The sequence below is a fragment of the Lottia gigantea genome (genome assembly GCF_000327385.1).
Source record: "Lottia gigantea unplaced genomic scaffold LOTGIsca_30, whole genome shotgun sequence".
In the NCBI taxonomy this organism is placed as follows: Eukaryota; Metazoa; Mollusca; class Gastropoda; family Lottiidae; genus Lottia; species Lottia gigantea.
The window spans coordinates 1,353,710-1,366,436 of NW_008708987.1; the positions used below are offsets into that span (position 1 = coordinate 1,353,710).

The 12,727-nt window shown below is 34.7% G+C and overlaps 2 protein-coding genes across 2 annotated transcripts; both read left to right on the top strand.

Moving 5' to 3' along the window:
* Positions 1-1,518: 1,518 nt before the first annotated feature.
* LOTGIDRAFT_53303 (hypothetical protein) lies at positions 1,519-8,250 on the top strand (the record flags this gene model as incomplete). Its single annotated transcript, XM_009057417.1, has 8 exons — positions 1,519-1,761; positions 2,257-2,527; positions 3,351-3,431; positions 4,091-4,138; positions 5,758-5,811; positions 6,869-7,216; positions 7,634-7,814; positions 8,124-8,250. Coding segments are annotated over 8 exons (1,353 nt in total), but the record flags the coding sequence as incomplete, so codon positions are not given.
* Positions 8,251-10,899: 2,649 nt separating this feature from the next.
* LOTGIDRAFT_118933 (hypothetical protein) lies at positions 10,900-12,381 on the top strand (the record flags this gene model as incomplete). The annotated part of the gene is made up of 4 exons (XM_009057511.1): positions 10,900-10,998; positions 11,364-11,476; positions 11,808-11,910; positions 12,151-12,381. The coding sequence occupies 4 exons, from the start codon at positions 10,900-10,902 to the stop codon at positions 12,379-12,381; spliced, it is 546 nt and encodes a 181-aa protein (XP_009055759.1).
* Between the last annotated feature and the right edge of the window lie 346 nt (positions 12,382-12,727).

Consider the following 12,727-nt stretch of genomic DNA (forward strand, 5'->3'; position numbering starts at 1 on the left):
TTACGTCCTACTTGTTCGCACCTGATTGAAGACTGGCAACATCAAGCAGTGTGTAATGTGGAAAATTTTGCAAGGACATTGACATTAACTCTTTTTTTTTGTCGATTTTGACTGTTCAGGGATCACTGAGCCTCAATTTATTGTTCCATCTGAAGGACCAGACTAGACTAGACGTTTTGCATATTTTCTATCATCTAACAGTGCAAGAACTGGGTTACAACTACAAAGGCATTTAGTGATTTAAGTGTGGTCCAACACTAATTAAATCCATTAAACCATAATACATACAGATATGGTATTTTTTTTTAAATCGACCAAAAGCAGTTCTTAGCTGTTTACGATTTAGCCCCACCCCCTTATTTTGACATCGATAAAATCTTAATCCAAATTCACTGGCCGTGATTCTGATATGATAATCACAGATCGATATCCTAAGATGCTGATACATATTACCAATTCAATGATAATCACCTCAGGGATGTCAAAACTCATGTTGTCAACATTTAATTGGGGTTGATTGTTTTTTTCAGCTTCATTTTCCTCCATCTTGCTAAGGGAGATAACTCTTAGTTATTATGCTCCTAAAAGGGAAATGTCAAATTGACGTCTACTTTTTTCTAATAAGTTGTTTTCTCGAAAGAAATTGATTTTTCAATTTTCATTTTTAATCGAAGAATACTCTTTATTGCCAATTTCAGAATTGCCATTCAAAAAAATGCAAATTATCAGAAATCATTCTAAAGAGTTATATTTTTATTTGAGTCTGGATAATCATACAAAAGGAAATTCCCTATGTCTATAAATAGACATTTTCCCTTTCACTTACTTGGAATTTTGGGGAAGTTGTTTTTATCAGATGAATAACATGATATTTTGAAAACAGATCGTATGTATTTGTCTAGTTGTATTTCAATAAAGTAGAACTGCTGACTTTTGCCGAACTTAGAGTTGGCTACTGGCCTAAGACTTTTCATATTCAGTCAGTAGCCTAACTAATCGGATTCTTACTTCAAAATAGACAGGACAAGGACAGGCAAAGTAAAGTACCGGTAGGCTCTCTCTGACTCATCTAAAACTGTAAAGATCAAAATTAAATGTTAGGTCTATATTGAATTTTGTTGTTAGGCCTATTATTTTGAAATACTAGTAGGTAAGTAGGGGCCTAGTCAATTTTAACAGTAGCCCGATAAATCTTGCCCAACCCAATTCTTCAGAACAAATTAGAGATGATATCTAATCGAAATCTAATCGAGTAATTGTGTTGGACAGTTTTGACTGGGATGCTGAATTGCATTAAAAAAGGGTCATTAAAGGATTGGCCCGCTAGTTAAGTAAATAGACTGCAATTAGATGTATGGTACGGAAGTTACCTTGAAGATATACTCTCTGATTAATTCAGTTACTGACAGTTGTCATATTATTACGTTTTGTAAATCTTTATGTTTTGTTCTAGAAATTCAGAAGAGTAAAAAGATGACAAGTAGAGATTTAGAAGAAGATGCGGACCAAGAGCTTTCAAATTATCGTCAAAAACTTGTCCAGTTGGACAGTGAATTGGACTCTGACAATGTTAAATGTTTAAAATATTTATGTTTCGATGTGATCCCAGCTTCGAAATTAGAAAAAATTACACAAGGAACTGATTTATTTGAGTTGCTGGAGCAGAAAGGTTTTTTAGGGAATGGCAACTATTTTTTTCTAGCAGAATGCCTGAGTAAAATTGGTAGAAGAGATCTATCAGAAGTTGCATTAGACCATAATGTATTAAATACTACCATTGAAAATTCTGGTCCTCAATTACCAGCTCATAGGTAGGTAGACCTGTAAACTATTTCAATGTCATTTTGATTTGAGTTGTTAGCCTATGTTTATTCTTATTGTTTTAGGCTGGTACACTAACGTGATGGTTCATGATTTAAAAGTAGCCATATTTTGACAAATTTCAATATTTTGATAATTAATGCTCATTTCAGGAATTTAAATGGTGATATAACAATTGCTTTCTCACATTCCCCATAGATAAATTTATATCTAGGCTCCAGACTAGCTTCAAGATTCATTCATTCATTCCGCAAATTTTTGGTCACTCCTGAAAAGGTTAAATGACTTGAATGACTTGTTTAGTTGCTATAGTTGAGTCTCCCCTTTAAAACTTCTCTGGGACCCTGGACTAGCAATGGGCCTGATTTCTTGACAATATGGTTTTAGAATCGGTGTAGAAACTTGTGTCATCAGCTTGACGTGACTGGCAAATAGCAGTTAATAACAACCCTGTTTGAATTTGTTCTCTTCAGATCATTATGGTTTGATATCAGTGAGGATCTGGATGCTGAAGAAGTCTGTAAATGTCTGTATTACTATGGAGATGTACCAAAATCTAAAAGAGGTGGCATCAAATCTGGGATCGATTTCCTTAATTTCTTGGAAAAAAAGAAGAAAATTGGCCCTGACAATATGGACTACTTACTGGATGTTCTAAAGACTATAGAGAGAAACGATCTGGTTCAAATGATACAAAAATATACAGGTGGGTTTTTTCATTAATTTTAGCAAGGTTTCAATTCACATACAGGAATCTATATCAAGCACAAAACAAGTATTTAATTTTGTATCTTCTTCTAAATGTTATTTAAAGATTTTATTTTAATACGCCCACATGAAATGTGGAGCGTATTTTGCCATCAACCATGTCCGTCGATCCACAATTGCTCGTAAACACTCTACAAGGCACAATTCTTGACTAATTTCCATGAAACTTGGTGTGTGTGTTTGTAATTACCCAAGAATGAACCCTATTGAAAATCAGAAAAATCAAAAAATAATTAGTATGAGTTATTGCCCTTGTTCTTGAAATGCTTGTAAACACTCTAGAAGGCGCAATTCTTGACAGATTTTGATGAAACTTGGTATAAGTGTTTGTTATCACCCAAGGATGAACCCTATTGAAAATCAGAAAAATCAAAAAATAATTAGTATGGTTATTGGAACTATTGTTCAAAAGAAGTGTAAAACTGTAGGTTGATTATTTCATACTGATTTTTTATTCAAAATCAAAGCTGCCAGTGGGCGTATATATATTACCTTGCCTGGCAAGCTATCTTTATCAATTTATCAATATCAATGTTTTCATTAATTCACAGGTCGAATTCCAAGACAAGTTCCATTCAGACCAATTTACAGACCTCCCCAACCCACCATGGCAGCTCAGCAGTCTAATGATGAGTTGGAATCTTTTAAAGCAAGAGAAAAGGAGAAGATGCCACCTGATGATGATTTCGACTCATGGAAAGAGAGAGAAATGGAGAGCATACCACCGGATGATGTTGACTTGTGGGTGGGGCTAGGGAGAGAGAGGATATCTGGGGATTTTATAGCCGGGCCACCACCAAAATCAATTGGTCCACAATCTTACAGTATGACATCTCCACTCGGTTAGTACTTGTTATGTCATGAATTTGAATATGAAATCAAAAATGATAAAGTAATTGATTTACAAATAGGAAATGAAATGAGGTAAATTAAAATGGAAATGAAATAATTTGAAAATGAAAACTGAAATATGAAAATGAAAACTGAAATAATTTGACAATGAAATAATTTGAAAATGAAAACTGAAATAATTTGAAAATGAAAACTGAAATAATTTGAAAATGAAATGAAATAGGTAGAAAATAAAGTCTTATAATTTGCATTGTATTTGAAAATGAAATGAAACCTATTTATTTCTTTTACCTGGGACCTGTTTCACAAAATCTTAACAAAATTTCAACCAAAATATACCTTGTAAGCTGCAGAGATCTATGGATGGAATAATTCGGAATGAAAACTTAATCTTTGGACACAAGCTTATACATTGGAGAATTCCATAATTTATTATTCATAATCTGTATTGTTTCAGATATACCAATGCCTATGCAAATTCAATTGGCATACCAAATCTTTAAGGAACCAGAAAAGATTCCTGAATTTGGCAAAGCACTTGGATTATCCTCAAATGAAATTGATGGAATAATGACCAATAATGCCAAAAGACTGGACATGATTGCCCTGGAAATGATGAGATTGTGGTCCCAGCAGACACAAACAGAAGGAAATCAAAATAAAATCAATGACTTGATTGATGCCTTGATGAAGAGTGGTTTTGAAAAGCTGTCCGTGGAATTGAAGAATGAATTTTTAAGACTCAATGATGGTAAGACTATAAACTAGAGGTCAACTGAACAGCTATGGGCCCTTGGACCAATGGGTTTTCCTAACGCCCTCATCCCAAAGTTGATCGTAAGAATACTACTTCCCTTGCCCCTATCTATCCCTCGCCCCTACCTATCCCTTGCCCCTACCTATCCCTTGCCCCTACCTATCCCTCGCCACTACCTATCCCTCGCCCCTACCTATCCCTTCCCCCTATCTATCCCTCGCCCCTACCTATCCCTCGCCCCTACCTATCCCTTGCCCCTACCTATCCCTTCCCCCTATCTATCCCTTGCCCTTACCTATCCCTTGCCCCTATCTGTCCCTTGCCCCTATCTATCCCTCGCCCATACCTATCCCTCGCCCCTACCTATCCCTCGCCCCTACCTATCCCTCGCCCTTACCTATCCCTTGCCCCTACCTATCCCTTGCCCCTATCTATCCCTTGCCCTTACCTATCCCTTGCCCCTATCTATCCCTTGCCCCTATCTATCCCTCGCCCATACCTATCCCTCGCCCCTACCTATCCCTCGCCCCTATCAATACACGATTTTCTCATCAGATTTAGTTTTTTTTAAGTTCGAATTCTAAAAAAACTTTCATTCAAAAAAACATTTTTGGAACAATAGGATCATAGGACCCCGGACTCCTCTGATTGTCCATGATGAAAATTGATATATATATATATATATTTATTCATGTTTGAATTTGAGGATGTTCCATGAGTAATTGTTTAGTTATTGCCCTTGACTGGCAGTTTAATTTTCTTCTCATGTTTAAGGTGCAGTGACAGAACCGAATGTTAATAATCCTACACCACAGAATACCTTACCTGAATTACCAGTCAGTGGTCCGGGAAATAATAACAATTTGGTCCCATCTCATACAGACGAACATAAAAATATTTACATTAGTAGCGGTGAGTATTTTGAAAATACTTCTTCGGTCACAAGCAGCAACCAAATAGAAATTTCAATCATGAGGATCTACATGCAGTCAAATTCAATGATGAAGACTAGTAGACTTTTTAGCATAAACACCTAAGATGGTAATAGACAAAGTTTGATTTCTAGTATAGCCTACAGTATGGTATTTTCAATGTAGTTGTTGTTTGAAGAAGTGAATACATTTCAATTCATTGGAATATGCACAAATGATGCTGATAGAATACAATTTTTTTATTATTTTTGCAGGCGAGGCCCAAGCCTTGAACCCTGGAGAAGACGGCAATTACGTACGACAGATGAGTGAAGCTAGTAAGTTGGTTGATTCCTTCCTCGTGAACAACATTTTGTCAAAAATGTCCTGTTGTAGGTAAAAATTAATCCAAGCGATGCAGTTCTCAGGACACAGGTCACAGGAAAAATTGTCTAGTCACTAGACTCTAGTGGTTTGGATTGGACAATAAATCGAGGCCCTGTGTGCTACAGGCTGTGTATGATAGAATAGTAAGACATGATTAAAAAAATAGGCTAATGCTGCTGCTTGTAGATTAAATTGTTCAGACTAAAAAAAACTCAAATTCTCTTTTAGTTGTAGATGTTGAACCTCCAGCACCATTGTTAGAAATGTATCGAATGGACAGATATCCCAGGGGTATGATTATCATTATTATTATCAGTTTGTTTGTTCTGGAACTTTGAGCATTCATATTAGAGGGATTCTAAAGAAGTTTTCTAAAATTTTTATGTGTATCAAGAAGACTAATATCATTTATTCATACCATTTCAGTTTTAAATTGGGTTAAGTAAGAGTTTGCGATTCCACTAAAACTAAGCGTTTTATGACACTTTAGCAAGGCCCTTAGTTGATATTAACAACTTTTGCAAAATTGATGTGTTAACGCCCAGTACCTCTAAGACGTATATTGAGATGGACTGAACGAGTTTTTTGAAAAAAACATTAGAAAATTACAGTAATCAAGTATTTTCTCTAATATTCTGTCCTATCTATTGTATCTATTTGTGATGTTTCTGGGCCTCAGCCTTATTTCTTTCAAAGTTAGCCCGAATTTAAAATTTGTCTTGCAAAATCTTCCTTGGAGGGCGCTTGATTGGCGAATTTGGCATTACCAGGATTCATGCAATCAACTGGAAGTTCATTAAAACAATTCAAACAATATTCGAAATGCGTAAAAAGGAAGGGGTAGACAGAACTCAAAATGGTGGAGAAGAAATAGAGTGTCATTTTAAATGTGACTTTTGGGTTAGGTAATGTTAGTTTGAAGCCAGAATTTGAACAGACGAAACCACTTCATAAATCAGGCACTACCTGGGTATTTATTATTTTTAGATTGCCAAATATTGGACCTGTATTTTGATGCCATTTTGTCTCTGTTCCAGGAATGTGTGTTATTTTCAACAATGAAAATTTTACGTATGATTCGAAGAATCATTTAGCAAAAAAAATGAATAACAGAGTGGGGTCAGCTATAGATAGAGGTAGAGATCAACTTTTTTACTTAATTATTTATCTAGAACCTAAAAAATACATGTTGTTTAGTATTATGTAAGATTTATTGAAACGCTATTATATTTTTAATGAAGTGGGATAGAAAAAAAGGAAATTTTCTTCCAAAATCTTTTTGTATTTAAAGTTGTTCCTTCTGCTCCTTTGGACCCAGGTATAGTATGGTTTGAGCAGTGAATTTTCTCCTGGAGAACAGGAAATTAGACAGTAGATTTTGGCTTGAAACTTCTTATGGGCCCTTTTTTGTTTATTGCAGATACTTTAGATCGGACGTTTACAGAATTGGGTTTCCAAGTTTACGTTCACAATGATTTGAAAGCTGTTGAAATGGTTCAGATTCTGACCAGATATTCACAAGAAGATCACGAGCTTTTTGATTGTTTTGTTTGTGTGATTCTGTCTCATGGTACCAGAGACTATATCTATGGAGCAAATTGTGAACCAGTACCGATTAGAACTCTAGCAGATCCCCTTAAAAATCTTTCCTGTCCTGGGCTGTGTGGTAAACCAAAGCTATTTTTTATTCAGGCTTGTCAGGGTCAAGACAAGCAACATGGTGAGTGTATTAACATAGATAATAGATGAAAACATATCTCCTGCCGTTCTGCATTTAGTAGGATAATGAAAATAAACGACAAAATTGATCCCATCTCTTGTGAAATTTTACATTCTCATTGTCTTTTTCTGAAACTTCTGTTGAAGCTTTAATGAACACAGACTGTAGGACGTGTGACCTCAGATCTTGCCCCTTTCCAGGACAAGACGCTTGATATTGATTTGATTGCTAGAATATATTATTTTGGCAAGCTAGTATATAACGTACACAACATTCTTTATCGATAACAATGTCTGCTTTGATTACCAATTTTCAACAATGGCACTCTATACCAAGGTAGTATATTAGTTTTGTATCAACAATGGTATTGATTTGAATTTAACATGTCCTTTTCTCTAGGTCGAGATATTGAAAGAGATGTTGTACGTGTTGACGATCTGGATGAAGATGCTCCCCCTAATGGTGAAGTGATTCCTAACGAACAAGATTTTCTGATTGGCATGGCAACAATTCCAGGCTTCGTGTCGTATCGCAGTAAAACGTCTGGATCTTGGTTTATCATTAAATTGTGCGAGGCTTTACAGAAATTTGCCAAATAGTAAGTTCTTTCTGTATGCTCGCGTTTGGGTATTTTAATGATGGTATTTGGAATTAATCAAAGCCTCTCATGTAAAACGTTTTTTGATAATGAGTTTGCAATTGTGGGATAGCGAAACCCAAAGTTGCTGTCATATTGCTCCACTGGGATTCAGCTAACTAACTTCTATTGACTAAATCCAGATGCTACCAAGTTTCTAACATTACTTTAAAATTTGATTGCTCCTAGATTCTGCAAGATGTAAGGTCATCCTTATCCTGATGTTAACAAACTTGAGAGATTAATTTCTAATATTTTTTTTAATTTCAGCTGGGACATTCTACATATATTAACCTACGTGAACAGTGAAGTTGGTAAAGCTAATGCTGATATTGATGGTGTTCGCTATAAACAATCACCAGGACCTTTATACACTTTACGAAAACGACTCCTCTTTCAACCTATTGTCAGGTCCAGTGACTAGTCTATGAAATCATACTATACACCAGTATTGATAAATACTTAAGGTTCATTGGAGGACAGGGCATTATGTTTTGTAATTTTTGTAGGATAAATATGTGTGCACTATTGGGGACAATTAGAACACTTAAACAGACCTGAAGGCCTAGTGTGTTTAAACGAAACGAAAATATTCTTTTTCTGTATTATGTTTTGGATTGTCCCTGGATCATCTTTTCAATGTCAAGGTATTATGATCTGTGGCTTATACCTTGACTGCAATAGCCACCTTTCTTGTATCATAGAACACAGCCAATCAGGGACCTTGACAGAGGGACTAATCATTATGCCATGGATAAAAGTTTACAGACTTTCTGTTGTAGGATCTGAATGCCTGTATTCGCTAGCGTATAATCCAATCAAATCGCTTCATTTACAAAGTGCAAACTCACATGATATTAGAAAGGTGGCTATTGCAGTAATAGCTTGACATTGAGAAGATATCTCTGAATGTGCACAATTATTTTGCTCAACCCTACAGGATTGTTTTGGTTAAACAGGGCTGTAACTAGATCAAGGCAATATGAGACAAATTCCTTGTGCTGAATTTCAGAATTTGACAAAAAAAAAAAAAAAATAATGTAAAAAAAAAAAATTTGTATAAAAAATTAGAAATATAAATATGATATCTGCTAATTTGTCGCTTAAATATTTTATATCTACGGTAATGGTGGATATCGTTTAAAGTCTAGCGATAGTGTTGCAATGAAAGACATAACTGACTTTAAAGACAATTGAATTGTTTACCCGAATTATGGCCCTGATAACTGTATGAAAAGCCGAAAGCTATAAAGCTATAAAGCTATAAAGCTATAAAGCTATATGTAATAATGTTTCATTAAGCCATGTTAAGTTTTTATAAACAATATCCAGTTAATTAGATTTTCTTTAATGGTTTGTATTGTACTATGTTTAACTAAAGAATAATTTGAAAATTCATTGTTAAAAGTTATAGCAAAACTGTTTATGATCAAGAGATTCTCTGTGAGCTCTTAAGAAGTGCTACAGGTAGATTACGACTAGAAAGAATTCTCCATTATTTTCCCTAAACTGAATGTGTAGCCTAAAGTGACACAGGTTGGCGCATACGAAACTTCGCATCTTGCCTAGCTCTGTATAGTCGCAGATCTCTGATAGGTAGAATTTCTCTGTTGATCAGGATGAGGTTGGCGGAGCTAAGATTTTAGTATTCAATTTGCTCAGAATTCTTAATAATGCCTGTGTCCATGTTGCTTTAATAACCAAATAAGAATTCTCAATGAATTCTTAATAATGAATTTTTCCATGTATATAGAGTCTCTTTAAAAGAGAAACATGTTGTTTTATTAACAGAATAAGATACATTGTATATAAAATAAACAAGTTACATTTATGTAATATCGAAAATATGTTTCAAATATGTATCATCAGAGAAATTAAATTTCCTAAAAACATTAAAATAAATTTGTATTAAATCTGTTATTTATTTCTTAAATTTCACTTGAATAGTGAATTCATTGAATCTGAGATCGATTTTCTGTTCAACTCAGTCATTGTGTTAATTTTAAGGCAGTGGAGGCTGCATCATGCAGAGTGGGCTCTACAGGCATTTATGGATAAAAGTGATTTTCAACAGATACCAGATTGATAATTAAATATATGTCCAGAGAGGAATGGCCCCTTAAGTAAGATATGCAGCTTATTTTCCAAGAATGCTTGACAAAGTTTGATCAAATGCGCTTGTTCCTTCGATATCTGATAAAATTATGGATTATTTCTGCATATATTGATCTACCTCGTACTTTAGGGTGACCAATATAAAGGGAGGTAATTTCAATTTAACTGTGGTTCGTATTCTTACTTGACATATCTATTTTTAGCTCTCACGTGACACAAAATGGAGATCTCCACGAATGAAAAATGAAAACATGGTTGATTCTATAACGAAAACATTATTAGAAGTTTGTAAGGAAGTTATTCTGTTGGTTTTTATGTCTGTATTGTTATATTTTTCATACGAACATAACATTTTATACTTCAATATATTAGCAGATCGTTAGATAATCAAAACAAGGTTTCTGTTACATAAGTAAGTGCGTTTCATGCACGTTTCAAACAGAAATAAATGTGATGAATTTGTTGATCACTGCCACTGAACTGGAGATTTGAAAATTTGCAGACAGAATCACATCTTTGTGATTTACTGCTATGCTACAGTGTTTCAAGGTGTGATATCTTCTCTTTATCATCTCTGAATGGAAGTTCTTCTTCTACTGTCATTAGTGTAACCCAATTCAAAACTTGTACTACAAAGTGATTCCTTACATGCTGCCATGAGCTTGAGATCTTGAGTGCCTCAATTGTTAAGTTTAATAGTAAATAAACATTCAAAACATTGTTGTCAAAGTTGAAAATTGTCTGTCACATTTGATCTCAAAACAGACTTTTCCTTTGGAAACTTTTAGCTCCCCAATAAATGTTTGTCAGGAAGAATCTTCAAGCAGAGTAAAGAAAAGGTTAATCTTCTAATACTGAATTTTCGTTTGTAGTTTGATATTAATGGAACACAATTTTGCCATCTTCCATTTTGAAAAAAGGTGAAAACAAAATGCAGAGAAATAGCGAGAGACAAGAGGATGAAATCGAAGCATTAAAATCGATGTATGTGAGTGATTTTACAGATCTGAGGAAAGACAATGTTTGGAAGGTAAGACTCTTTCTACCAGTTGGTCCTTGATCACTTGACCAAGCCAGTTGGCATTGATCTTTCAAGAATTTACAGCTGGATCAACTTGAAGAATGAGAAAAGAGGACTTGATTAAGGTTGCTAGACAATTCAACGAGATAAAAACCCACAACCATAATCTCTCTCTCGTTAAAAAGAGTCTGATTTTATGACCAGAGTCCAAAAGAGTCAGCTTCAACCCTCGTCTTCAATCATGTGATCAAATATTTTAAAAATGAATTAAATTTCTTACTTGTATATAATATATTTATAGAAAACTTTTACATTCCCTTTAAGCCGTCCCTTTGTTCATTTTCATTCTTCAATGTCCTCATTTTTAATTCAAGAAAAAAAGTGCACCTGAGATAAAGATTAGATTTCGTCCTCAATCGAGAATAGAAGATGAGTGTAATATGGAAGTTACTTTGTATGTGAACTGTCCATTCCACTATCCTGACAAGTGAGTTCTCCGTCTTTATTGCATCAGTGGTGTTTCTATATCTCATTAGGTTAGGGGGCCGAGAAGGGGCCAATTTGGCAATTCTTTCCCTATGTCAAAGGGGCAGTATGCAAAACTTTTATTAGCAATCTATACCTGAAAATATATCTGTGTCAGCCTCTTTTCTTGGTTTGGGTTGGTGGGGAAGGTGGGTAGGAGCAGTGGAGCTCCATGCTTCAATGAGTATAGTTATTTTATGAAATGTTGGAGATTTGAGGAAGGTACAAAAAGTTTTCAGTGACCATCGTTTATCATACCCTAACAGCCTTAGCCTGTTTTTTTCTTACTTCAGAATTCCAGTAATACGACTGGAAAACCCTGTAGGAATCACCAATCAAGAACTTGCCAAATTGAAAACAGAACTTGAAGAACAGATGAAGACATTAGTGGGAGAGGTAAGCCAATTGTAGTTCAGATGGGACAATAATTTGAGGCCCTGTGTGCTATAGGCTGTTCACCTTATAGATCCTGCAACACTTTACACTTTGCTGCTGTCATAGCCATTTCTCCTCATTGCTTTGTGAACTGCATTAACTCAAACAGGAGCAGAAAGGTAAAATATAAAATGTAGTAATCTTTTTCCTTTTATCAATTATGATCTATATTCTTCATTTCATTTCACTTTATTTATAAAGGTGATGATTTTAGAGCTATCTTTAACTGTTCAAACCTTTTTAAACGACCATATCCGTCCAGCACCGAAATCTTTCTATGAAGAAATGATGAGTAATAAACAGAAACAGGAAGAAAAATACGCTCTAGAGCAGGAACGCAGAAACGAAATGAAAAAACAGCGAGAGGAAAAGGAGGTACCGGTATACAATATTTCATCTTCGCAATGTCAAGGTATTATCAACTCTATCTAATACCTTGACATCATTAGGCAATTGAACATCTCAGTTTCAGTGATGACTTTATTTTCCACTGAGTTTTTCTGAAGCTGCTCTTATCAATCTGATGAATTTATTCGCTATAAGATTTTATGTGGACAATATTTTTAAGATGAAAATGACCTTTGCTTCAATTAAGGGGTCATTGTTTCTTGTACAATCTTATTTTCTCATTTCACCCTTTTCTAGCGAAGGATCATCGAAGAAGAGATAGCCAAACGTTTTCAAACTCGGAAAGAAAGCACAAAACAAAGAAGAGAGGATGACAAGGTAAAAATTATTAGATTAATTTAATATCATTAGGTAGCCATCTTGGTTAGAT